Raw genomic sequence first — 27,633 nt, 5'->3', positions numbered from 1 at the left:
CAGCTGGTCTAAGAAGGGAGGAAAATCCATCCCTTAGCTCCATGGTGGCTGAAAATTGTTGCCTACTCAAGTCCCTAGGGGTGAATTTATTTATTTACCCATTTATTGGTCTGTTGTTATTAGGGAGGAAATGAGATTAAGTAAAACTCCCTCTTTAAAGCAAGACCAGATCTCCCCTTGTTGAACTTCCACTCGCAGGTAAAGTCTATTTTCTTCCAACAGACCTCTGGGAACTGACTGTTTAAGGAAAGGGCTTTCAGAAAGTGCTGTGCTTTTTTATTATCTGTATTTTACTAGATTTGTTTTTATATGTTTTTAATTCTATTAATTTAATTTAATTTAATTCTATTAATTACTTTTTCACTATTATCTTTTAAATGTTTTTAGCCTTGTGTATTTTATCTTAGTTTGTCTTAATTTCTGTAAGCTGCCTTGAGTCCTGGTCTGGGAAAAAGGCAGAATATAAATAATATTAATAGTTAATAATAATATCATCTACCAATACCAGCTCCAAGGTGCAAAAGACATGCCATTAAAATGAAAGAACAAGGGTGCCTCTGAGCATATTCTGAGTCTAGAGATTTGTTTGCAGTTACACAACTGAGCTAAGCTCACAGTCCTGTCATAAGCAGAAAACCATGTGTGATCAGCTTTCTTTCATTTCAGTAGCCTTATTTAGGCAGGATAAATAATTTTATTCCTAGTTTGAACCCTCACTAGGGACTGGTAGATCTGTCAGTTTTGATTTTCCTCTGTGTCTCATTCCCCCACCGCCACAAATCATAATTATCTGAGCTTATTTTAATTTGTGTAACCCAACTTGACTAGCAGTCCTCAAAAAAGGCAGGATAACAACAACAACAACAACAACAACAACAATTGCAACACTCAAAGCAGGAGGGATGGAAGCAAGACATGTCATGCAACTGTGGAAAGCCTCTGCTGGGACAACTGCCCCATCCAGTAAAAGTAGCAGAAATTACACAATCCATCAGGTTAAACATTGCCAACTGGTAAACTCAGCCTCACCATCTCGAAACGAACAGAGCTGCAGTAAAGCTAAATGCTAATCAGACACCTGCTCTTTTCTAAGTTGTTCCCCACAACCGCTTTCCTCCTCTGGCATTTTAATGCATCCCTTTTCCTTTCCAAAAGGGATCCGAGAAAATTAGGTTTATCCCACTGAGGAACATCCCTCCCACCTTGAGCAAAGGCCATGACACTTGTAAGCATCTTTTGCAGAACTGTGGATTAATTTACTTTTTAGGTGGGAAGGGAACTGGAGGTGCCCAGCACCTGGCTATGCTCACCACCATCACTGTGAATCAGTTTATATGTATGCCACTTTTCCATTTTTCATGCTCAGTGACTCATAGCAACATACAGAATAAAATACAACAACATTTAAAGATAAGAACCTAAGAATGAGCTTAAGAACCTAAGAAGAGCCTTCTCAATCAGGCCAATGGCCCACCTAGTCCAGCATCTTGTTCTCACAGTAGCCAACTAGATGCCCCAATGGGAAACCCAAAAGCAGGACCTGAGCACAAGGGCACTCTCTCCTACTGCCCTTTCCAGCAACTGATATTTATAAGTGTTTACTGTTTGAATGGATTGTTTTGATGAGGGTGATCTGATGAAGGATGGGCTAGAAATATATTGAATAATTTAACTTAAGGAAAGTACCTGTGAAGGTCCCATCTTAGAAAAGGTACAGTGGTGCCTCGCAAGATGAAATTAATTCGTTCCGCGAGTTTTGTCGTCTTGTGATTTTTTTCGTCTTGCGAAGCACGGTGTCGGGAAAGTTTTGGAAAAGCTTCAAAAATCACCAAAGTTTTTAAAAACCTCAAAAAAGGCTACCACACCGCGTTCTATGAGTTGCTCCTCGAAGTCAAGTCGCAACTGTATTAACGGTGTTAAGAAAAAGGAAACAAACTTGCAAGACGTTTCCGTCTTGCGAAGCAAGCCCATAGGGAAAATCGTCTTGCGAAGCAGCTCAAAAAACAAAAAACCCTTTCGTCTAGCGAGTTTTTCTTCTTGCGAGGCATTCGTCTTGAGGGGCACCACTGTATTCCTCTGTTAGGCTGCATCCACACTATACATTTATAACATCCACCCCCAAGAACCTTTCAAACCGTAGTTTGTTAAGAGTGCTGAGAATTGTGGGCTTCCAGGGAGATGAATGGTGTTTCGGCTGTCTCTCTGTTAGCTCGCAATTGATGATAGTTAGATAGATAGTCCGACTATTAAATCACTCTGGTGATAAGGGTGATCAGAGAGTACCTTGAATGCTTTGATCAAGGCTGTTTTCTGCTGCCTGCACCTGGGGGCTTGGACAGGAGCTAGAAAGAGCTGGCAAGCTAAGGAGGGACATTTTGCCAAAACACCATGTAAACACCCTCCATGGGTAGAAATATTCACACCCTCTCTTTTTTAAACGTTTTTTAAACCACAAACTAGAGAGAGATTTATCTGTCTGCTGGTGAAAATCTACAGTCCAGAAACTTGGAATAACAAATTTCTGTCATTAAGAAGAACAGAAGGAAAATTGGTAGTTAAAGTAATAATAATAACAATTTTATTATTTATATCTTGGCCATCTGGCTAAGACAGAGTGAAAAGCCTGATTTATGGTTGACAATAAATCTTAAATGGACAAAGGAATTCTTGGTGTGAAGTGTCTTCCCCCTTTTTCTGCTTTTTGTCATTAAGGAAACTGAAAGTTAATTGGCCAGTACTCCAGCATTCCTCTGAGATAAGAGCTATTGAAGCTGTGACCTTTAGGAAATATTAAGGCAGACTGAGCTGTTAATAATGCCCAACACATCAAAAGCAACCAGTATGGCAAAGGTACCTTTGGATCTCCCAGTGACTGTTGGTATTGGAGAATGATGGAGAAATGCATAGAAAAGAGTGGGATGAATGACTGACTAACTAACTAACTAACTAACGGGAAGATGTGTCAACACCTTTCAAACAAATCAGGAAGAATACTCCCTGTTGTATAACCTTGCAAACAAATTGGAATGAATGCTCATTAAAGGCCATATATAATCTAAAAAGACGAAGAAGTGTTTACTGCCTCTGATCAGGGAGGCAGAGCACAGCCATGGTGGCTAGTAGCCATCTAAAGCCTCCTCCTCCAGGGGCCCATCTAGTCCACCATCTTGTTCTCTCTCTTTTTTTTAATTAATATTTATTAAAGTTTCACAAAAAATAGAATCACAAAAAAAGAAAAATTTAAAAAGAAAAAAGAAAAATACACAATACAAAATACAGAATACAAAAAAATAGAAGGGGGAAGAAAAAACAGTTAAAAACAATTCCGTCTTTTCATTACTTCTTTTACATTTACTTGTTTCCCGGACTTCCTCATACCTCCCTCTTTTGTATTCCAGTTCAGTTTGTTAGTCCAGCAATTTCTTTCCCTCCTTTTTAATCCAAAACCTTAATCTTAATATATTATAACATTAAATTTTTACCTGTTAAAAACCAATTTTTCCATTCTTATAGCCTTTTTAATCCTAATCCTTAGTCTTGATATATTTATAACTTTAAAGCCTGTACAGCTAGAAGCCACTTAACTTCAATCCAACATCACTCTAACATTCATTAATTTTGCAATATTTCTGTAAATAATCTTTGAATTTCTTCCAATCTTCTTCCACCGACTCTTCTCCCTGGTCACGGATTCTGCCAGTCATTTCCGCCAATTCCATGTAGTCCATCATTTTCATCTGCCATTCCTCTAGTGTGGGTAGCTCTTGTGTCTTCCAATACTTTGCGATGAGTATTCTTGCTGCTGTTGTAGAAAGTTCTATCCTTTTTTAACACCGATTGGCCGACTATGCCCAGGAGAAAGGCCTCTGGTTTCTTCAAGAAGGTATATTTAAATACCTTTTTTAATTCATTATATATCATCTCCCAGAAAGCCTTAATCTTTGGGCATGTCCACCAAAGGTGAAAAAATGTACCTTCAGTTTCTTTACATTTCCAACATTTATTATCAGGCAAATGGTAGATTTTTGCAAGCTTGACTGGGGTTATGTACCACCTGTATATCATTTTCATCATATTCTCTCTTAGGGCATTACATGCCGTAAACTTCATACCTGTGGTCCATAACTTTTCCCAGTCAGCGAACATGATGTTATGCACCATCTTGTTCTCACAGTCGCCAGCCAGATGCCTCAGTGGGAAGCCAAAATTAGGATTTGAGCACAAGGGCGCTCTCCCCTCCTGCAGTTTCCAGCAATTGGCATTCAGAAGCATTAGTGCCCCAGCTATGGCGGTGGAGCATACAAAACAGATCACAATTTAAACAAAATGTCTGTAAGACAAGCAAACATCTCACACTAAAAGCAACTGAAATAATGCCTGACAATAAAATATAAAACATCCACAAAATACACCCCGACTAGGCATGGAGAAGGGCGAGGTAGGTGGGAAAGTTGGCCTTGATAGTTCCAACAGAATCTCCTTTGTAGCAATGCTCAGCTATGCTGTATTTCCAGGTGATTGAGGAATTTTGATTTCTGTGTCTCCCAAAGTGAATTGGGCATGGATTTTGCAGCTCCTGGACTTAGATGTGTGGATTAAAATATCCTCCAGAATATTACACACAGAACTCTCGGCTCAACAGATTTAAACATGTGAAAATTCTGTGAGTGCAGTTTGGAATAAAATGCATTTACAAATGTGTATGTAGAATTTAAATTCAACAAGAACATCTTGTTTGGGGATAAAACACTTCCTGAAATACGTATTTAAATAGGAATTTTTGTGCATATTTTTTCAAAACAAGCACAGATTAAATTGGATGCAGGACAGGATAGATTTTTGAAAGAGTGTGTGAGGAATTAATGTGGAGCAGAAATAGATTGAGGCTTCTATCCCTTGCAGCATGGTGTCCTTTCCAACTGTGAGATCCCACCCTCTTCCCCAGTCATCACAAACTACCTTGTTTGGGAAGCAGCCTTATAAGAGTCAGGACTATTGTTCCATCAAACTCAATAACATCTGCACTGACTGGCAGCAGCTCTCCAGGGTTTCAGACAGGGAGCTTCTCTCTGCCCTACCTGGAGATGCCCCGCTGCCCTGGGCCATACTAGGTGGCTCCAGCCTTACCAAATCACTTTTCTGTTGTTCTCAGGATGGAAGGATTGAGTTTTCCGAGTTTATCCAAGCCTTGTCGGTCACTTCCCGGGGGACGTTGGATGAGAAACTGCGGTGTAAGTGGTCAACTGGATTTGAAAATTAAAACTGGTCCTATCAGCATTCAACACTCTAAATTAGGGCTCAGCTCCCACAATCCATCCCCAAGCAAAACTGACCTTTGCAATGTGAGCGAAGGCTTCCTTTTTGGCATGTGGCACCCTCAGGATCTTGCCCCTTTCCCTCTTGCTCTCAGATGGCAGCTTATGAAAGTCTTCTGCAAAGACTGTACATAGTACGCACATGCGCACGCAGACACGCACACCATCTAGGCATCCAGATGATGCCTAGATGAGGGCGGGGCTAACATTTAATTAGAGCTTTTAAGCCACAGGTCAGCATAGCTCTCCCTAATCTTCTACTTGTGGTTTCAGGGGCCTTTAAGCTGTATGATCTTGACAATGATGGCTACATCACTAGGAATGAGATGCTGGACATCGTTGATGCCATTTACCAGATGGTGGTGAGTATTTGAAAGAGCAGGATGCAATATGAGTAAGACTCCAGCTGTTATTTATAGAAAGAGAAACTAGGTGGAGGGAAGGGCAAATGCTAGGCTCCACCCTGGAGGAGCAAAATTTGGTCACCTGGGTAATTCACAAACAATTTCCAGGCGACCAGTCAAGGATGCTTCTGTAAATGGGGGAAGTTGGGAGTTTATGTTGGTTTTTTCCCCAGGCTGCTACAAATTATACTCCTTGGGGTGAATAAAACCTCTAAAGGCTTTTGTAGTCTTCGGCCCAATTCACACCATACCTTTAAAGCACTATGATACTAACTTAAATGGTCAAAGGTTCCCCCCTAAAATTCTGGGCACTGGAGTTTGTTATGAGTAGTTTAACAAGGAGTCCATATTCACAGGGAACTCTGGGAATTAATTGTAGCTCTATAAGAGGAATAAGCAGGTCCCCTAAGAACTTTCAGCACCCTGGGGGGGGGGGGGAATTGTCATCGCGCCACTCCTTGGTGTGTGGAGTACCTCAGGGTGCGATACTCTCCCCGATGCTTTTTAACATCTTTATGCGCCCCTCGCCCAGCTTGTCCAGAGTTTTGGGCTGGGTTGCCATCAGTATGCTGATGACACCCAACTCTATCTGTTGATGGATGGCCATCCTGACTCGGCCCCAGACACACTGACCAGATGTTTGGAAGTTGTGGCTGGATGGTTACGTGGGAGCCGGTTGAAGCTAAATCCTTCGAAGACAGAGGTCCTGTGGCTGGGACGGGACGATATGGGATTGGGGGGGCAACTCCCATCTCTTGCGGGGGCGCAATTAGTGCCAGCACCGTCCGTTAAGAGTTTGGGTGTAATCTTCGACACCTCCCTTTCCATGGAGGCGCAGATTGCAGCTATAACAAAGGCGGCATTTTTCCATCTCCGCCAAGTTAAGCAGTTGGCTCCTTATCTCTCTCGCCCTGACCTAGCCACTGTGATTCACGCGACGGTCACCTCCAGACTGGATTATTGTAACTCGCTCTACGTGGGGCTGCCCTTGAGACTGACCCAGAAACTCTAGCGGGTGCAGAATGCTGCAGCGAGACTCCTTACGGGGTCCTCGCTACGAGATCACATTCACCCGGTGCTATACCAGCTGCACTGGCTCCCGGTGGAGTACAGGATCAGGTTTAAGGTGCTGGTTTTAACTTTTAAAGCCCTATACGGCCTAGGACCCTTGTACCTACGGGACTGCCTCTCCTGGTATGTCCCACAGAGAAACTTACGGTCTTCAAATAAAAACATTTTGAAGGTCCCAGGCCACAGAAAGGTTAGGCTGGCCTCAACTAGAGCCAGGGCTTTTTTGGCTGTGGCTCCGATTGGTGGAACACTCTGTCACAAGAGACTAGGGCCGTGTGGGACTTGACATCTTTCCGCAGGGCCTGCAAGACAGAGCTGTTCCACCAGGCCTTTGGCCAGGGCACAGCCTGACTCCCTCCTTTGGCAGTCTTCGCGGAGCTCTGGCCCAATGGTTGCCAGTGGTTTGATTTGAATTAATTTTATAATGAATGATTTTAGAGTGTTGTGTTGTGTTGTGTTGTACTGTTGTACAGTTTTATTGTTGTTAGCCGCCCTGAGCCTGGCTTCGGCTGGGGAGGGTGGGATATAAATAAAATTTATTATTATTATTAACAAACTACAGATTCCCAGAATTCTTTGGGAGAAGCTTGTTTATTTATTTCATTCCAGGCCAGGAGGCAGAGACTGAACCCCCCACCTTTTCTTTTCTTTTCTTTTCTTTTCTTTTCTTTTCTTTTCTTTTCTTTTCTTTTCTTTTCTTTTCTTTTCTTCTCTTCTCTTCTCTTCTCTTCTCTTCTCTTCTCTTCTCTTCTTTTCTCTTCTCTTCTCTTCAGGGGAACACCGTGGAGCTCCCTGAAGAGGAAAACACCCCAGAGAAGCGGGTGGACCGGATTTTTGCCATGATGGATAAAGTAAGATGCATCCAGACGTTGTCTCACCTTGAGGCAACCATCCAGAAATTGCCAGGCCCATTTTCCCTGCCACCCTCCCACACCAGAGATCACAACCAATGTTCCCCATGTCCTGTTTCAATGAATTTGAGGGTGCCTTTTGAGGGTCCAGAAGGCAGGCTGTCTCCTCCAGTTTGTCATCAGGCTTATTCCTACATGTAGCAAACTCTCCATGTGGGCAGAAACGGATCCAGAGATCTGCATGGGCAGTCCTCCTCTGCAGGAGGAGGAAGAATTGTAGCTGAGTGGCGTAGAGGGAACTCAGGCCCAGGGGCAAAATGTGGTCCTCTGCAGTTCTTTATCTGGCCCTTGGGGCTCTCCTCAGACCACTGTCCTTATCTGCTTCACTCCAGAACTTCCTGAAGTGTTTTTGCTTGGCCTTGAACTCTGATCATGCCTCTTGTTTTCCTACATGTTGGGTAGAGAGAGGTGTGTGGGTGCAGTCCTCTGACTTTGGTTGTTCAAATATACAAGACAACACCTGTTGTTCCACCCTCTTTTGCATATGGTCCCACCTATCATGATCATCTGGTCCCCAGAAGATTTCCTATGAGGGATTGAGGCCTTTGGCTCTAAAGGGATACATGTAGAACATCTGTTTCAAAGGCAGAAGGCCCCATCATATCTAGTTAAGACTCCCTGCCTGATGGTACTGGAGAGCTGCTGCCAGTCAGGATCAACAGTAGTGGGCTAGGTAGGCCCAAATGGCTTGACTCCATACAGAAACAGTATTTTGGGTTGAGGATTGAACCTGAGAGCAAGCAAAGCCACACCTTATGTTCAGTCTCTAGCATCTCTAGGTAGAAAATGTGAGGCTGGGGAGACCTGAGCTCGAATCCTCCCTCAGCCATAATGGGCCAGTCACACACACCCCTACCTCACAGAGTTGTTGTGGTTATCCTCTCTGATCCCTCACTGTTGTCTGTTGTCCTAGAATTCAGATGGAAAACTCACCCTGCAGGAGTTCCAGGAGGGCTCCAAGGCTGACCCTTCCATTGTTCAGGCGCTCTCCCTCTATGATGGACTCGTATAGCTTGCAGTCTTATGCTTTGGTAAGTGGGTGTATTTTTTTTTAAAAAGATAGAGGGGGGCTGTGGGGATGAGGGGTTGCTTTGGGAACATCTGGATGCTGTGCCCCCTCCCTGATTTATGAGGAATATATCCTCAGCTTTCTTTAAGAGGGGGTTCAGAAAAGGGCAGCCCAAATGATTAAGGGGATGAAGCAACTCCATTATGAAGAAAGGTTGCAGCACTTGGGACTTTTTAGATTAGATAAAAGGTGAGGAAGAGGTGACATAACAGGGAGAAATGTAAAGTATTGCACTTGGGCAAAAAAAATGAGAGGCACAAATACAAGATGGGTGACACCTGACTTGAGAGCAGTACATGTGAAAAGGATCTAGGAGTCTTGGTTGACCACAAACTTGACATGAGCTAACAGTGTGATGCGGCAGCTAAAAAAGCCAATGCAATTCTGGGCTGCATCAATAATAGTATAGCATCTAGATCAAGGGAAGTAATAGTGCCACTGTATTCTGCTCTGGTCAGACCTCACCTGAAGTACTGTGTCCAGTTCTGCGCACCACAGTTCAAGAAGGACACTGACAAACTGGAACGTGTCCAGAGGAGGGCAACCAAAATGGTCAAAGGCCTGGAAACGATGCCTTATGAGGAACGGCTAAGGGAGCTGGGCATGTTTAGCCTGGAGAAGAGGAGGTTAAGGGGTGATATGATAGCCATGTTCAAATATATAAAAGGATGTCACATAGAGGAGGGAGAAAGGTTGTTTTCTGCTGCTCCAGAGAAGCGGACACGGAGCAATGGATCCAAACTACAAGAAAGAAGATTCCACCTAAACATTAGGAAGAACTTCCTGACAGTAAGAGCTGTTCAACAGTGGAATTTGCTGCCAAGGAGTGTGGTGGAGTCTCCTTCTTTGGAGGTCTTTAAGCAGAGGCTTGACAACCATATGTCAGGAGTGCTCTGATGGTGTTTCCTGCTTGGCAGGGGGTTGGACTCGATGGCCCTTGTGGTCTCTTCCAACTCTATGATTCTATGATTCATAATAGAAGTTTATAAAATTATGCATGGCATGGAGAAAGGGGTTACAGAAAAGTTTTTCTCCCTCTTGCATAACACTAGAAATCATTGACATCCCAAAAAGCTGAACGTTGGAAGATTCCGGACAGATTTTAAAAAGTCCTCCTTCATGCAGTGCATAATTAAATTGTGGACCTCCCACAGGAGGCAGTAAAGGCCACCAACTTGTGTGGCTCTAAAAGAGGAGGGGACAAATTAATTCCACAATGGCCATGCCCTGCCTCCATGGGTGGAGGCAGTAATGCTTCCTCTGACTACCAGTTGCTAGAAACTTCAGGAGGGGAGAGTGCTGTTGTGCTCACGTCCTCCTGAGGGTTTCCCAGAGGCATATTGTTGGCCATTATGAGAACAGGGTGCTGGACTAGATGAGCCATTGGCCTAATTCAGCAGGCTGTTCTTAGGGTTCTTGAATTTGATAAAATTTCCATTTGAACTGATGAACAGGTAGAATATGAGGATAACATTGCTCAACTCATTGTCTAATTTTCAAGATTTCCATTCTGTGAATAATATACTGATTAGTGGCTTGTCAAAATACATTGGGTTTTATCCAGTTAGCCTGCTCATGAGGAGACCCATTGTAATTAATAAACCTAAGCAAGCCATGTTCATTAATATCAGTGGGTCTCCTTTGAGTTGGATATGCAATGAGAGAACACATTTATCAACCTGAATGCAAGTGCTGGGAGTTTGGAAATCTGTCACAGGAGTGGGTTCTGCCTGTGAGGTCAAATAATTGGCAAGCTTTTGATGTCCATATTGCAAGTTTGTTGTGTCAGTAGAGTCAGCAAACACCACCAAGGATCAACAGACCATTTGGAGAGACCAACTTATTGCTTTCCAAATCTGATTTAGAACTAATAAAACCTAAAACAGACATCCATTAGAGTGATAGTAGAGGGGTTCCCAGAGTGGTTTAATGAATCAGTCCCTCTTTGCAGGGAACTCTGGAAATTGTAGATCTGTGAGGAGAACAGTAAGTTTTCGCAAGAACTCTCAACACCCTTAATGAACTACAGTTCCCAGAATTCTTTGGGAGAAGCCATGGCTGCCTAAAGTGATATTATGCTTTAAATGTATGGTGTGAATGTTGCCTTAGTCTGTAAGCATAGGAATGTCCATCAAGTCAAAATGTTTGTAACAATTTTGTCCCCCTTTTAACTGCTTTTCTGCTCCCTTTTTTCCAGACACACCTGAAGGAACCCCCTTCCAGTGCCATCAAACACCCACCTCAGACCAGACTCTCTCGCCTGACTTATGCCAGCCCCTCATCGCGCTAAAAACGTGGGAGAGGGGTGTGCTTGGAGCGTGACGTCAACCCAACCACTTTGTGCTCAAAAACCAGCTCGACATCTCCATTTGCCAGCGTCTGCATTTAACAACGATTTAAAAAAAAAGAAAAAAGAAAAAAAGAAAAGTGGGGGTGGAGGAGGAGAAAGTAGTGATGAAGAGGATGATGAAAAGATAAGCGCCATTTCCTTGGGGCCATGAAGAATACTCTCACATGTTAATATTCTGTTTTGTTTGTTTCGAATGGATTAAGAACGAGTACCATTTTTAAATATCTCTTGGGGGGGGGGCAGAATCATGCAGACTGGAGATGTAGGGTCCCATTAAGACGTCTTGTGTCAGGGCACCACTGGACTGGACCGGAACTGTCAGTGGATGGCTTAATCGCATCTAAGCTTTTGCTTTTAAAATCCTGGGGGTGTCGCACGTGTGTGTGCTTGGGGGTGTGTGTTAAAAATCCATTTGAAATTGATGTCCATCCTCATTTGGGTTTGTGGTTCAAATTGCAATGCTACACACACACATTATTATGATGATTATTTGGGGTGTGACATTGTTATTGTATGCTCTCATTTTGTGTGTGTGTGCGTGACGGAAAAGTGAGACGCTTTTTCTTCTTTTGAATGACCTCTGAACAACCGGTAGTTATTTATTTGCCGTTTTTTGTGTGTCAAAGCTGCTGTATAATTTTTTTGTCTCGTGTCTCCGAAAAAGAACAAAAAAAACCACAACTCATGCTGCAGGGGTGTTGTCCCTCACAGAAGAAATCTAAGCCAAAAAGAAGAAAGAAACAAAGAAAGAAAGATCCCCACAACTTATATATGTCTGCTGTGCTGCCTGGCTGGGGTAGAAAGGGGTCAGTGTGCCCTCTGATTATGTTGTCTTTCGTCCATCTATCCATCGCCCTACCCCAAAAGGCCCCAAACCTCTTGCTCTTGGCAGGCCTTGCATCTGGGACTTGCGATGTCTGCAGCACCCCCTCTGAATGCTGTCTCCCCACCTCTTTTGTATTTCTTTATTTTCTGCCCCCCCTGCATTCATTTTGCCATTTTGCCTACATTGTAAAAGAGGAATGATGAAACAATCCAGTACCCCAAGTTTTTCTCTCTCTCTGCATGAAACTAAAGAAGTGTTAATGTGGCCAATCTTGTTGGAGCTTTAAAAAAAATGACAACAAAAACACAGTTCTTTCTGAAAGGAAGTAATAATAATGACGATGGTGATAATAGTACCTCTGTTTTTGTTTGTTTGTGGGCTTTTGGATTCTTACTTGTTGTTGGGAGCATCCAATCTTTCTCTAACTCTCTTCTGTTTTAAGGCTAATATCACCACTGGGGAATTTTAGCTAGTTCCTCAGAATTCTTTGGAAGTTTCGTCTAAGGGGGGAAACCTCTAAAAATCAGCTGCAACCTCACTTTGGGCAGAACCCTGTAGTGACGTGGCAAATGGATCCTGGGGGAGAAAATTCACTTAAGGGGTTCAATACAGAGGCTCAAACCAGATTCTCAATTAGACTTTTACTTAGTAATGTATTACAGGTCAGATTCCAAAAAGTCTGTGAAAACTTTCCATTATGAAACACACTTTATTCTGCCCTCTTCTTTCACCTCAGCCAATCATAGTCATTGGAAAATGTTGCCCAGCCCAATTTGTACTTGCAGAGGCCTCTTTGCATCTTATCTTGAGCTCTTTTTCACTCTAACTTTCAACTAGGCCCCTCCAAAATTGGTTCTTAATTATTTTGTGGTTAGGCCATAATCCTGCGCATGTGAAGCTGACTTCACTAAACATAGATCTCAACTTCGATTCCTCTAATAATTGTTCCTTCTTGGGTCAGGGAAGGGGAACCTGTGCCCTTCTTAATGTTGCTGGAGTCCGACTCCCATCTTCCTTGACGATTGGCCATGCTTGCAGGGGTTGCTGGGACTTGTAGTTCAATATCATCTGCAGGGCCACAGGCTCACATCTCTGTCAAGGATAAATTCCCAACTCCAGGCCTAGTCCTGTTCCTGATATTGCTACTGTGGAGCTCCAAATTCCATACCTGCCCAGGGAGCTGCTAACATGAAAAAGAACAATTTTATAGCTGGCTGGTCACGTGAGACGGGTAACCTGTTGCTGGATTACAGAACCCATCAGTCTCAGCCAGTACAGCCAATGGTGGTCAGGGATGATGCAGGCTGTTGCCCAGCAACATTGGAGGGCACCACGTTGTATATACCTGATATGAGGAGTCTGACTTCTCAGGAATGGGATGTTTCAGGTCTGGGCCTCTATTTGGAGATGTTGCCTGCTCAGCTCCTGTGTGTAATCCTGGAGGATGGCAGGCTCCTCTTTTCCCCACGAGGGCTAATCAAGCTCTGGGTTGATCCTGACTGGAAAATGGTGGGATGTGATAATTCTCTGAGGTCAGCTGCTGCCCTGCCCAGGAATAGTTGTAGCTGTCATATAAGCAAAAACTATTAGAAGGCACCCTGATCTGGAGGTGGGGTGGGGAATTGCAAACCTGTCCAAAACAGGCAACTGACCTGTCATTTGGACCCATGCACCCACAAGGTGTTCATCTTGCTAGGATTCAGCTTCAGATTGTTGGCTGCCATCCAGCCCATCACCTTGTCCAGACGCCAGGTCAGGACTTGAATTGCCTGCCTGATTCAGATGTTACAGGGAGATGATGCTGGATGTCATCAGCATTTGGATGATACCTCACTCCAAAACCCCTAATGACCACATCCAGTGGCTTCATATAGGTGTTAAAGAGCACCATGCATAATTAAACTATGGAAATTGCTCCCACAAGAGGCAATCGTAGTCACTGACTCAGGCAGCTTTGAAAGAGGAAAATATAAGGCTATCAATGGCTACTAGTGACAGGGGCTCTGCTCTGCCTTCACAGATGGAGGCAGCAGTGCTTCTGAAAGCCAATTACTGAAAACAGCAGGAGGGGAGAAGGCTCTTGTGCTCAGGTCTTAGAATCATAGAACTTTAGAGGGACCTCGTGGATCATCTAGTCCAACTCCTTGCAATGCAGGAATATGCAGCTATCTCATATGGGGATTGAACCTGCAACCTTGGCATTATCAGCACCACACACCAACTGAGCTACCCAGACTAGTCTTGCTTGCTGTTTTCCCACTGGGGCATCTGTGTAGTTTATATGAGAACAAGAGGCTGGGCTAGATGAACCACAGTGGCCTGATCCAACAGACTCTTATGTTATGATACTTTGAACAGAGTCTATATCAGTTTCAGGTTTTTGTATCATCTGAATATATTTCAGCCATTTTGGGGGTACTGCATGAGTCCCCCAATTCAGACAGGGATGAGAACGTTATTTCATCACCACACCACCAAGCTTTTCCAGGAATCGGGGCACAACTGTCTTCTGTGTGTGCATGAGAGACAACAAAGTCTCTTTTCACCCAACTGTGTTCCTCATTACACAAAGGCCTTTCCTTTGTGAGAGCACCAATCTTCTCACGTTGACTCCCACCCAGTGGACAAAGATAGGTTTGTGCTGTTAGTCGGTTCCCCACCCCTAGGCTAGAGCTCATGTAACCTTTTTCAGTCAGGAAAAAAAATGTTCCAGCCCTCTGGCAGTTTTATTTAGGGGGGGAGTGAGATCCCCCTCCCCAGTAGCACTTAAATATCCTATTTTGAGAAGGCCTGCTTAGAACAGCACACAGTATTCCTGAAGCGGACACATGGCCAGGTTACATAACAGTAGGTCAGATTATTCCTGCTTCATTGTCAAGACCCTGCAAACATCAGAGTTCCCACAGGGCCAGAAGTAAATGTGGTCAAAGGTAGGCTGGGAGGTTGGGGCAGGATCATATTTTGGAAGGGCAAGGCATGCCCATCTGTAGCTACTTTGACTGAGGACTGACATGGATGTGAGGGTTTTTATAAAGCCTGGTGTGTCCCTATTGGCTTCAAGATGCCAGCTCTTTGGCCACTGAGAAGATGTCTTCTCACCCTTTTTGCTGATGGGTACCAATCACAATGAAAGTCAGCCACTGAGGATGGGCTCCTGGGGCCCCTCTGGAGAAAGTACATGGGAAGAACATTGAGGGCTGCAACGGTGGACAAGGAAGAAGTGTTGCTGTGGATATCATGAAGGGACCCTGCACTTTTGAATTTGCCACTAGACTACTGTGGTGTCCTATAGGGCACATCTAATGCCCTTGGTTTCCGGAGAGACCAGAATTCTGATAGGTGGAGGAGGTGATGATGACTGGTTGTAGAAGACCCAGTTTTGAGAGACCCCCCACACCCTTCAGTACCGTACATAAAGCTACCACTTTGCACTAGCATCACAAGACCCTGTTTTGGTCTCCATGAGTTACCAGTGGTAGGACCTGACATCCTTTGGAAGTTCTCGCCGCCCCCCTCTGGTTCATTTCATGTAACACATTAACTGGGCTTTCACTTTGCCAAATGTAAGGTGCAAGGAATGGGTTGCCCATCCATCCACAAGGTGCTTCAGTGCTGTTGGCTGGTGAGCATGTGTCTTTGCTGTTTCATTCAGGATTCACATCCTAGCAGGAGATGGAGCTGTGGGGTTGCTAGGCAACTGCATCTCCCACTGACGTAGTGGTGTTGCCTGTTGCCACACATCAGCAGCCCCAAGCAGTGAAAGGATATTTCATTTTGCTCAGCAAGACCCCGCAGAGGACAGCTTTTATGAAGTGGCTTCGAACGAAGGGAAGTCATTCAGCAGCTCCAGAACAGAAAGCTCTCTGGAGTAAGTAATGTGATTCGCTGCCCCCTCTAAATCCAAACCAGTTTCCAACAGTGCTGCCTTCACCTTCTCAGTGGCAGAGTATCTGCTTTGCATGCAAATGGTCTGAGGTTCAATGCCTGGCATCTCCAGGTTAGGACTGGGAAAGAAACCCTCTCAAAGATACTGGAGAGCCGCTGCCAGTCAGTGTAGACAATACTGAGCTGGAATGGCCAAATAGTATAAGGCAGCTTCCTATGCTCCATGTCTGCTTCCTCAGGGTCACAGTTCAAGCTTGAGGAGGCAGTAGATGTTGCACAGTTGGGGTTGTCCTCAGTCACCTTTCTAAGGTATCCTCATTGTTAAACCATTCCTACTCTAGGCAACACTTCACTGTTGTCGTCATCATTATCATTATCATTATAATAATAATAATATTTATTTATACCCCGCCCTCCCCAGCCAAGGCCGGGCTCAGGGTGGGTAACAAGCAATAATAAAAACAAGTTGAATGATTACAACTTAAAAACAAAATTAAAATACAACATTAAAATATTGAAACATTAAAATATTAAAATGTAGCCTCATCGCAGGAGGAGAAAGGAAAAGAAAAAAGAAAGAGAGGAAGGGAATCAAATTGGCTCCAAGCCAAAGGCCAGGTGGAACAACTCTGTCTTACAGGCCCTGCGGAAAGAAATCAGATCCTGCAGGGCCCTTGTCTCATGAGGCAGAGCGTTCCACCAGGCAGGAGCCAGAGTTGAAAAGGCCCTGGCTCTGGTTGAAGCCAATCTAACTTCCTTAGAGCCCGGGACCACTAGGGTGTTGCTATTTATGGACCTTGAGGCTCTCCGTGGGGCATACCGGGAGAGGCGGTCCCGTAGGTACGAGGGTCCTAGGCCGTGAAGGGCTTTAAAGGTCAAAAGCAGCACCTTAAATCTGACCCTGTACTCCACCAGGAGCCAGTGCAGCTTGAAAAGCACTGGGTGAATATGCTCCCATGGCAAAGACCCCGTGAGGAGCCTCGCAGCATTCTGCACCCGCTGGAGTTTCTGGGACAGCTTCAAGGGCGGCCCCGCATAGAGTGAATTACAGTAGTCAAGTCTGGAGGTGACCGTTGCATGGATCACTGTGGCCAGGTCGGGGCGGGAAAGGTAAGGGACCAACTGCTTGATGTGGCGAAGGTGGAAAAATGTCGCCTTGGCTGTTGCTGTAACCTGTGCCTCAATGGAAAGGGAGGCGTCAAGGATTACACCCAAACTCTTAACGGAAGGCAATGGCACTAATTGGGCCCCCGCAAGTGAAGGGAGTTGGTTCCTCATCCCCATGCCATCCCGACCCAGCCATAGGACCTCTGTCTTCGAAGGATTTAGTTTCAATCAGCTCCCACGAAACCATCCAGCCACGGCTTCCAAGCATCTGGTCAGTGTGTTCGGGGCCGAGTCGGTGTGGCCATCCATCAGCAGATAGAGCTGAGTGTCATCAGCATATTGGTGACAGCTCAGCCCAAAGCTCCGGATAATCTGGGCAAGGGGGTGCATAAAGATGTTAAAAAGCATTGGGGAGAGAATTGCGCCCTGTGGCACTCCACACACCAAGGAATGCCGCAACGACATTTCCCTCCCTAGTGCCACCCTCTGTCCCCGACCAGAGATAAAAGAGCACAGCCAGTTACGGGCTATGCCCTGTATCCCCACGTCTGCGAGGCGGTGGTCCAGAAGATCATGATCAACCATGTCAAAGGCTGCTGACAAATCTAAAAGGATCAGCAGTCCTGACCCGCCTCGATCCAGTTGTCTACGGAGATCATCTGTTAGGGCAACCAGAGCCGTCTCGGTCCCAAAACCAGGACAGAAACCGGACTGAAATGGATCTAAAGTCGATGTTTCCTCCAGAAACCTACCAAGCTGTTCAGCAACCGCTCTCTCAATTACCTTACCCAAATATGGAAGATTTGAAACTGGGCGGTAATTGGATAGGTCTAAGGGATCTAGTGAAGAATTCATTAAGGGTGGACACACCACTGCTTCCTTCAGTTCCCCCGGGAATGTCCCCGTGCCAAGGGACAAATTGATAATTTCAACCGGGGGGTCCACGCGACATCTGGACAACCCCTAATCAGCCAAGACAGGCACGGATCAAGGAGGCAGGTGGTGGGCCTACCAACTTGGAGGAATCTATCCACATCAGCAGGGAGTATCTGATCGAAATGGTCCAACACTGGACCTGAAGTCAGTCGAGGAGCCTCCAGTTCAGTCACTGTATCTAAATTGGCAGGGAGGTTACGGCGGAGCAACAGGACTTTCTCCGCAAAAAAGCTTGCGAATGCCTCACAGCTGTGGGTTGAATTTGTGCTTAAATTTGGTTGTCCTCCTAAGGACGTTATTGACCTAATCTAAAAAGTTGTGCCGGGCGAGAGCTAGCAGATGCAATGGAAGCTGCAACGTAAGATTTCTTAGCAGCTTTCATAGCCATCTCATAGGCTTTCATAAGCGTCCTATAAGATGTTATTGAGGCTCCGCCACGAGTCCGTCGCAAGACTCGCTCTAGCCGTCTGAGATCCTGCTTCATTTTCCGGAGCTCCTCAGTAAACCAAGGGGCCCGGTTTCGATGGGGTCGCAGAGGGCGCTTAGGCGCGATCTCATCAATGGCTGCCAAGAGCCGGTTATTCCAGTCCTCAACAAGGTCATCTAATGAGTCGCCAGGAGGAGCAGGGTCCCGCAAGGCTTGACGGAATCTATCAGGATCTATCAGTTTTCGCAGGTGAGCCCAAATAGGCTCGCCACCCGAGCAGGGGAGGAGCGGGAAGTCAATCTTGGCTTTCAGAGCGTAGTGATCAGACCATGGCACTTCCACAGGGGGGAGCATGATCACATCTATAATGTAATTAATAATAAATTAAATGTGTATACCACTCTTCATCTGAAAATCAGAAGGCGGTTCACAACAGTTTTAGAGAAAAGCATAGAAGGAACGTCTGCCTTTTATGGCCATGGGGGTTACACACGCTCACAAATTTACCCTGGGTAAACATCTGCAAATTTGCAAAATGTGCTGATGTTTCTTGGTATCTAAATGAAATTTGCTAGAGAGGCACATCTGCAGACGAGGGGCAGGGAGTGACTGAGATGTGCTTCACCAGAGTTCCCATGCCTGGAAGTTTTAAGAAGAAAATCTGGACAGTGCACAGAGTGGGGTGACCAAGGGGAGCAAGGGTCTGGAAACCAAGCCTCATGAGGAATGCTTGAGGGAGCTGGACATGTTTAGCTTGGCAAAGAGAAAGCTGAGATGTGAGATGATAGTCATCTTCAAATAGCTTAAGGGCTGTCACATGGAAGATGGAGCAAGCTAGTTTTCTGCTGCTCCGGAGTACCTCAGGTTAAGAACAGTTTCAGGTTAAGAATGGACCTCCAGAACGAATTAAGTTCTTAACCTGAGGTACCACTGTATAAGCTAGACAAGCTATAGCTTAGGGCCCCAATCTCTTTGGGGGCCCCAAAAAATTTAAAGGAAAAAACCACCTGGATGTACATTTCCAAAATATAAGATAAAAAACAAATAAAATAAAACCTACATACAGCAACAGTGGCAAATGGCTTTAGATACCTAAATGACCATATAGCAGGCACGTCCAACAGGTGGACCGTGATCTACCGGTAGATCACTGGACATCTGTGGTAGATCGCTGGCTCCCCCAAAAGAAGTTCAACAACTTCGGCTCCCGAAGTCTGTTGGGAGTTGGACACCCCTGCCATATAGTATATATTCAACACAAAAAACAGCGACAATTTATTGTTGACAAAGGACAGCTGGACATATAAAGGGCCCCATTACCTTCAGTAGCTTAGGGCCACATCAAACCTAAATCCAGCCCTGCTCTTAGGGGTCCCTTCCAACTCTGTAATTCTATGACTCTGTGATAATAATAATGGTAAAGTTCATGACATATTAGAGAGTAACTTCCCACCTACTTAGTCTATATACCAGTGAATAACCTGGTATTATAAAGTCTTCAGAATTTTCTCTTTCCAATGAAATGAACCCAGTGATACTCCACCCACTGTTCGGTATGTTATTTTCACTAATGTGTGCATTTTAATGAACACTGTACTTAACACATGCGGTTTTCCATGTATCACATGACTGGAGAGCTGCATTGCAAAATTTGGATAAGTCTGAATTTCGAAGAATAGCTGCATTTCAGTTTGCATATTGTTTTGCAAAGTACAAGATAGATTTGTCTCCTTAATACAAAGTGAACTGAATTCCTTACCTCTGCATTCCTAGAGTGGGGGGTTGGTGGGTGGGCGGCTGGCTATTTCCAGTTATGCCTGCTTTTGAACTTCCTAAAGCATCAAATGTTCTGCTTTTGGAATGTGAGCTGGATGGACTTTGGGGTCTGATCCAAGAGGGCAATCCTTCTGTGTTTACAGAGAGGATGTCCCGCGGCTGCATCCAGAATAGGCAAGATTGTGTGCCTTGGCCCTTTGCTTTGTCTGCTGCTGACTCAGCACATGGAGTTTGGAATCCACAAGACTGCATAAGAAAGGGGGATGGGATTGTGAAGAATGCAGAGTCAGCAAACATCTCCATGTCAACACCCAGGTGCCAAAAAAGACAGGTGACATTCTGGCACAGCAGGCTACTATCTCTCTCTCTTTCTGGCCTTGAGCCAGCAATCACAAGCCATGGATCTTCTGTTGACAAGGGGGTTACCAAATTCTGCTCCTGAACCTGCTCCTGTGTCTTTAAACCCACTGTCAGACATGCAGAAAATAAAGTTTTCTTCAGCACTTTTTTCCTCTAACCCAGGAAGAGCATCACTTGCGAATTGCTCACCTGCCTGGCTCCTGTCAAAGGCAGAAAAGTGCCCCCCAAAGTTGGCAGTACTACAGTTCTTATATAATACCTTCTGTCAGGCTTGTTGTCCAAAGTACAGAATCACAGAATTGTAGAGTTGGAAAGGACCCAAGGGGCCATTTGTCAAACCCCCTGAAATGCAATAATCCCATCTGAAAAATCCCTGACAGGTAGCTATCCAACCTCTGTTTAAAAACCTCCAACAAAGGAGAGCCCATCACCTCTCGAGGGAGACTGTTCCACTGTGGAGCAGCTCTTACCATCAGACAGCTCTTCCCAATGTTTAGTTGAAACCTCCTTTCTTGTCATTTGAATCCATCGGTTTGGGTCCTAACCTCTGGAGCAGCAGAAAATAAGCTTGCCTTCAGATATTTGAAGATGGCTCTCATATCACCTCTCAATCTTGTCTTCTCCAATCTAAACATACCCAACTCCCTCAACTGTTCCTCATAAGTCTTGGTTTCCTTAGGAACTACGGAGGTCTTTGTTGGGGCCTTTTGATCCCTGGGGAAGGCTGCCTTTTTAAAACCCTCCTCACTCCATAACCCAATTTAGAGAGGAAATTGTGAATGAGTGAAGAGGGAGGTCTGCAGTATGCAGAACAGTCCCTTTGAGAGTTAGACACACCTCAGTTATTCCCGGCTCCTCCCACCCTAAACAAGTGGCTGTGATTTATAATCTGGGGTGGCTCTCTAGGAGAGGCACACATAGTTTTGTGTGCTGAGTGGCACTATTCCATCTGTGGCAGATTCCCTGTGGTGGGGTGAGTGAGGGTTTTCTAAATTTTACAGAAGGTGAAGGAGATAAATTGCAAAGGGGTTTTTTTAAAGAGGAGATTAAGATCCAGGAAGACAAGGAAAGAAGAGTTGAGGCTGTGTTTTAAAGTGGATAAATGCAACGTGGAAAAATAATTTGAATAGGACTGCATGTATATGTTTAACCTGTTTGAAAGTGCAAGAGTAATTCTGGGGCTTTTGCTTTTCACTAGGGCAGTTGGGAGCGTTGTGAACCCCCACTGACTGGGCATCTCCAGTCCCTCATTGAAACCTAGCCTCAGATAGCCACACATAAATGCCAGCAGGGCTGCTATGCATTATGCAATAGGTGGAACTAGAAACTTGACAGCTGTGGCTTTCGTATCATAAAGGTGTAAGGAAAGGGGGTGAATGATAGCCACTAAGGGCAATGACCTGGGAAGCCTTAGATTCAAGTTTTCCCCAGTGCCCACAAAATGCATTAACAAAGAGCAGGTGCTACCTTGCAGGGCTGTTTGTAGAGACCTCCAAAGCAAACATTTTTGGTGCCCCTTGAGTTAAAAGGGGAAAGTAGAATGAAAAACTTCTGATGAATGTTATTCGCCAGCAGCTCTGCCCTATATTCAGTAAAGGGAGCCTCTCGTAATGAACTTATTTGCCTTCTGTTCTAGCTGGTGGGTGGGTTGTATTTAAATCCAGCAAATTGTGGGGTGGGGAGAAAGATACTGTTCACAGTAGCTATCATCTGCTTGTAGCCAGCTTTGATTCTGGAAATGGAATATTTTGTTTTTCTCCCTATTTTATGCTTGTGACACCCCAACAAACATGGGCATAGCCAGGATTTTTGTTGTGGGGGGCAGGCTTTTGTTAGGGGGACAGAAATAAATTTTTAGAAATAAACAAATAATTCAGCATTTTCACCGCTACACCACACTGACTCTTCGGGACATGTCCACCTTTTATCCTCCTAACAACCCAGAGGTTAGGCTGAGAGATAGGGACTGGCTCATGGGCATCTCAGTGAGTTTCATGACTGATCCTGAATCTCCCGGGTCCTGACACCATGCTGCATGAGCTGGCTTGTACAGAAGCCCCCAAATACTTGGCAAAAAAAAGCAAACCCAGAAAAATTATGGATTGTGGCTATTCTTTTGTTCCATTTGCAACTGGTACCCCCATTCGTTCTTCTTCCCCTGCTCCAAATAAATCCCAGGCTGCACACAGAAGAAATTGAAAATGCAGTCTAGGCTGGTTGTCCAAAGCAGAAACTGTGGAGGTCTTTGTTTGGTCTTCTCAATCATTTATGCTGATGCCAGGCATGATGGTGCCAACGAGGCTACCTACACAATGTGCCAAGTCCACTGAGGGGTAAAAAAACAACTTTTAATTGGACAAATGATGGTAGAAACAGCCACATGGATCTCTAAAGCAGAGCCGGACACCTTTCAGCTCTTGGGCTGCAAACGGCCTGCAGTCTGATTTCACCCTGTTTTCTTTCAGATGTCTTTTAAGAACTTTATTGTTCAAACTAGCCTTTGGAACAGAGGCCACATCCTCATACTGCTTTGAACAGCCATGGCTTCTCCCAAAGCATCCTGGGAAGTGTAATTTGTTAAGGGTGCTGAGAGACATTAGGAGACCCCATTTCTCCTCACAGGACTGAAGCTCCCAGAGTAGTTTTATCAACCAATCCCTCTTCCCAAAGAACCCTGGGAAATGTAGCTCTTTGAGGGGGAATTTGGGAGGATTTCTTAACAACCTATAGTTGGCAACCTATAGTACCCAGGATTCTTTGAGGGAAAGCCATGCCTGTGGTTTCGGGGAAAGTGGTATCAGAGTGCATGGCGCAGATTTGACCTGGGTGTCTAAAACAGGGGTGGACTCATAGTCTAATTTCTGGAGTGGGGAGCCCTCACAGCTGTATGTGACCCTCCAAGTCTTTATGGCCTTTGGGGCTTTCTCTGGGCTACACTACCTCCTCCTCTGCCACACAAAGACCTCCCCATGTCTCTTTCCCCACCAGCCCTGCCCCCCACCCTCCTTAAGTCTCTTTCCCTGGATGGGATGTGTCCTTGAACTCTGACCATGCCTCTTCCTTGTCTGGATGGAGGCTAGAGAAATGGATGTGTGAGAGTCTATGGAAACTAGCCTACTATCCAAATGTAAAATTTGCATTTCTCGCTCCACCCACTTTTGCCCCTGGCCCCTGGGAGGTTGCACAGAAGGGAATGTGGCCCTCAGGCAGGAAAAAGGGTTTTGAATCCCTGGGATAAAAATTCCAGTGAAATAGGGATGTGCCCAAGGCCAATCTTCTGGTCGCCAAGAAGAGTATTCCTCAGCCACTGAATTCCCTGGGGCTTTCAAATTCCTCCTGAAATTTAATAATGATGGAGAAAAGTGCACCTCATTGGAGAGAGCATTCTGCAGCTGCGGAGCCACCACTGAAAAGACCACTGTTGTTGTGGGGGGGGGGAGACTAAAGAGTCTTTGTCCCAACCTCTGTCTGGTACCCAGTGTGAGGAATCGTTTCTGTTTCTACTGATAGAGACAATGTCTCAGAGCAAAGGCGTCGTGGTCCTTGCCTACAGTGGGGGGTTGGACACCTCGTGCATCCTGGTCTGGCTGAAGGAACAAGGCTACAAGGTCATCGCCTATTTGGTAAGTTGACAAGGTGGAGTTCGAGCAGGATCCAGGAGAGGAAGGGCTATAGGTGTAACTCAGCATCCTGTTCTCACCGGGGCCTCTCAGATGCCTGTGGGAAACCAGCAAGCACAGTAGTGTAGCTGGCCAGCGGGGGCAGTCCGCACTGGGTGGGTGGGGGCATAGGGTGGCATGGGGGTCTTTAGGGTAGCACAGAGCTTTGTAGTGCGGCACAGTGGATGCTATGCATCTGGAGGTGGGATTCTGGGCAGCAGGGGAGCTTGAGGGTGGCATGGTGGTAATGGGGCATTTCAGACTCTGCAGGGGGGCAGACCCACTTCCCATGCCTGAAATCAGCAGCTATGGAATTCTGGTGGCTGCCCTTAAAAAACTCAACAACTTTGGCCTGCCCCAGGTGCCAGTGGGGGTTGCTACGCTGCTGAGCAAGCAGGACCCGAGCATAAGAGCAGCTCTCCCCTCATGTGGTTTCCAGCAACTGACATTGTGGCCAGCTTTATCCTCTTCCATGAACTTGTCTAATCCTGTTTTAAAGCCATCTAGGTTAGCAGCCATCCATGCCTCCTGTAGAAGCAAGTTCCATAGTTTGCACTGCGAAAAGGACATATTTTTAAGCATCCTGAATCTTCCAACATTCAGCTTTGTTGGAGATCCATGAGTTCTAGCGTTATGAGAGAGGGGGAAAATGTTTTTTCTTCTTCTGTCCACTATATATATCTAAACAAAGAAGTTCCAAAAATTGCAACCCTTCCTCACAGGGGAACATTTTGGTTGCTCTTTTCTGAACCTTTTCCAACTCCACAATATCCTCCTCCTTCTATTTTGCAGTAAGATTTGGTTAAATCTTGGGTCAGTTCTGGCTGAAATTCTGGGTTAGCCACAGTTCAGCAAAGAATCTGATCTATGTGTGTCTTCCATCTCCCCACCCCTTTTACCCCAAAACAAATATTAATATATGGCACGGTGTCTACTCTTCCAGGCCAATGTTGGACAAGAGGATGATTTTGAGAAGGCAAGAAAGAAAGCACTTTCCTTGGGAGCCGAAAAGGTGATTCCTACACCCCCCCCTCCACATGCTAACAGTCAATCAAATGGGTTGCAAATCCACAGAGCTGTCAGACTGGCCTAATTTGCAGGGTTAGTTTGTCAGGTTGATGGGAGAGAATGTTATGCATGCATTATTAACAGGTCAGAAGCATTGCAAGTGGATTGCTCTGGGAATTATTTGGAAAGTTGCCTCTACAGCTATGTATATGAAATGATGGCGTGGGAGGAATTTGCCTACAATGGCAGCACAGAAATACTCTCCAAGTATAAATCTTCCTATAGACATAAAATCTAAGACTGTCATCATTCTGCAGTTCACATGGCTGCCAATAGGTGGCCATGCCAATTGCAGCTTGACAACAGGAGCCTCTCAGCACTGGCCCCAGCCTGGGCAGTGCCACCTCCCATGCCTGGTGCCTGACTGCCTGGGCCTCGGAAGTGCTGGGTGAGGGAGGAAGGCTACACTGGGCTGGGGGCCTCTCCCTGGGCTGCACTCACTTGGCTCCAACTTCCCTCCCTCCCTCCCTCCCTCCTTCTGTTGACCTTTTGGTTGGGTGTTGGGCAGTACCCCCCTCCCCAATATTTTATTCAAGTTAGTGCCATTGAAGGGGACCACTGGAAAACTGTTGCCCAAGCTGAAGCCAGGCAAAGTCAGCCCCAGGCTGACCTCACCCTGCTCTAGCAAGAGGTTGCATGGTGGGGGTGGGGGGTGGGGGGGTGAAGCGATGCCATTTTTTGGTTTTCAGGCAGCAGAATGTCTTGGGCTGGCCCTGCACCACAGAGTTTGCACTTGGGAACACTAAGCACAGCTTAGTTGTGCATTGACTCCCAAGATATACCTACTAGGCACTCTTTGTAACTTTTGTAAAATACAGCCTTGTATTACAGTTTTAAAACTGTATTTCTATAGCTGTTGTGTGGATTGCCAACTTTCTGAAGCGGGGAGGGTGGGCACCTGAATCAGGGTGTCAGATGATGAATGTAATTTTTGGGGCAGGCTTTACTTGCCCCATCACCCCTTGGCAGGGTTCTGAGTTCAAAATGTGCCTCCCTTCAGCTTCTGATAAATAACTGGGAACAATCCCATCCCCTCTCCTCCTCTCCATCGGTCTCAGGTTTACGTTGAAGATATCAGCAGAGAGTTTGTGGAGGAATTCATCTGGCCGGCGGTCCAAGCCAACGCGATTTACGAGGACAGATACCTCCTGGGCACGTCACTGGCCAGGCCCTGTATTGCCCGTAAGCAGATGGAAATAGCGCAGAAAGAAGGTGCCCAGTATGTTGCCCATGGAGCTACAGGCAAGGTAAGCATTTGACGACTGGTGCTCATTGAGACTGACGGGATGTAAGGCAGGAAGCCCAGCAGTAGGTGGCGCCAGAGCCAGCTGATTCCAGTTCTGTCCCCATCTTTCCTCTGCTGGGTTCTACAAGGACAACACTGAGACTTAAGGAAGACAAGGAAGCTGTCAGGCGGTGCCACTCGCTGGATTGGTTGTAGGCAGGTGGGAGCTGGCTGAGCGCAGACTGGAAGATTCAGGACAGATAAAAGAAAGGACTTCTTCATGCAGTGCATCAGTGCTTTTATTCAACCGGAGTGTGCTGGAGTGCAGTTCCAGCACCTCTCAGGTGAGTGCCATTGCGGGCCAGCATTCCCCTGCACTTCTTGCCTTTACAGTCATACCTCATATTACGTTTGTTTCATGTTACGTTTTTTAAGGTTGCATCCCACGGTGACCCAGAAATGGTTACTTCTGGGTTTCGCGCATGCGCATGCGCAAATGCACAAAATGACATCATGCACATGTGCAGAAGCGGCGAATCGCAACCTGCGCGTGTGCAGACGTGCCTCTGTGGGTTGCGTTCTTTTCATGTTGCGAACGGGCCTCCGGAATGGATCCCATTCTCAACCAGAGGTACCACTGTATGTACTTCTGAGAAGCCCAAAATGAACATTTCAGGTCAATACAGAAACAGGCCGGTATGTGTCAGTCTACACTTTTTTTTTAGATCTATGACTCCACCTAGCTCCTAGCCATGACTGGTCAAGCTATGGGACAGGGCCAATTCGTATTTCATTTTCTTCAATCATTATCCCATGTAGCGGCAACAGGCTATAAGCTTTGCAGCCAGGCCTCTACTGTTGCACACATGTGTGTTTCTGCAAGGGCATTTCTGAGCTGCCCTAGTCAGCCACCTGAATCTAAGAGAATGAGGGAGGCAGGGGCGTATTTATTTGACCTGCACCAGAACCAGGGGTGACCTCCAAACCAGCTAGGGAGACAGCTTGCCTTATTTTTTAGCACCTCCACGGGTGGTGAATGTGGCTGTTGTCAAACCAGCATCTGTTCACGGTTGCCCTGAGTTGCCCAGCGACTTACTGTAACAACTTCATGTTTTTCTTGAACAAGAGCACTGCAGTGCAAAGTTAAACTATGGAACTCAAAACTGCAGGAAGCAGTGAAGGCCGGTAACTTGGATGGCTTTAGAAAAGGATAAGGCAAATCTATAGAGGAGAGAGATATCAAT

The 27,633-nt window shown here is 45.7% G+C and overlaps 2 protein-coding genes across 5 annotated transcripts in view; both read left to right on the top strand.

Annotated features, from left to right (window-relative positions):
* Positions 1–12,301, top strand: part of NCS1 (neuronal calcium sensor 1) — a 63,439-nt gene extending 51,138 nt beyond the window's left edge. For all 3 annotated transcript variants that reach the window (XM_080989992.1, XM_080989991.1, XM_080989993.1), the window contains 5 exons: positions 5,153–5,231; positions 5,589–5,677; positions 7,564–7,641; positions 8,615–8,732; positions 10,968–12,301. In XM_080989992.1, the coding sequence (XP_080846118.1) occupies positions 5,153–5,231; positions 5,589–5,677; positions 7,564–7,641; positions 8,615–8,713 (345 nt within the window). In that variant the 3' untranslated portion in view covers positions 8,714–8,732; positions 10,968–12,301. The remainder of the gene's footprint in view (positions 1–5,152; positions 5,232–5,588; positions 5,678–7,563; positions 7,642–8,614; positions 8,733–10,967) is intronic.
* Positions 12,302–21,317: 9,016 nt separating this feature from the next.
* The window catches only part of ASS1 (argininosuccinate synthase 1), an 82,775-nt gene continuing 76,459 nt past the window's right edge, over positions 21,318–27,633 (top strand). Inside the window, exons 1-4 of one of the 2 annotated variants that reach the window (XM_080990214.1) lie at positions 21,318–21,410; positions 23,948–24,060; positions 25,040–25,108; positions 26,223–26,411. In XM_080990214.1, the coding sequence (XP_080846340.1) occupies positions 23,953–24,060; positions 25,040–25,108; positions 26,223–26,411 (366 nt within the window). In that variant the 5' untranslated portion in view covers positions 21,318–21,410; positions 23,948–23,952. The remainder of the gene's footprint in view (positions 21,411–23,947; positions 24,061–25,039; positions 25,109–26,222; positions 26,412–27,633) is intronic. The other variant, XM_080990215.1, reaches the window with a different exon arrangement.

Source organism: Podarcis pityusensis (genome assembly GCF_964106645.2).
Source record: "Podarcis pityusensis genome assembly, chromosome: Z".
Lineage (NCBI taxonomy): Eukaryota > Metazoa > Chordata > Lepidosauria > Squamata > Lacertidae > Podarcis > Podarcis pityusensis.
Note: the sequence above shows the minus strand (reverse complement) of the source record. Positions and strands in the feature narration are given on the sequence as shown.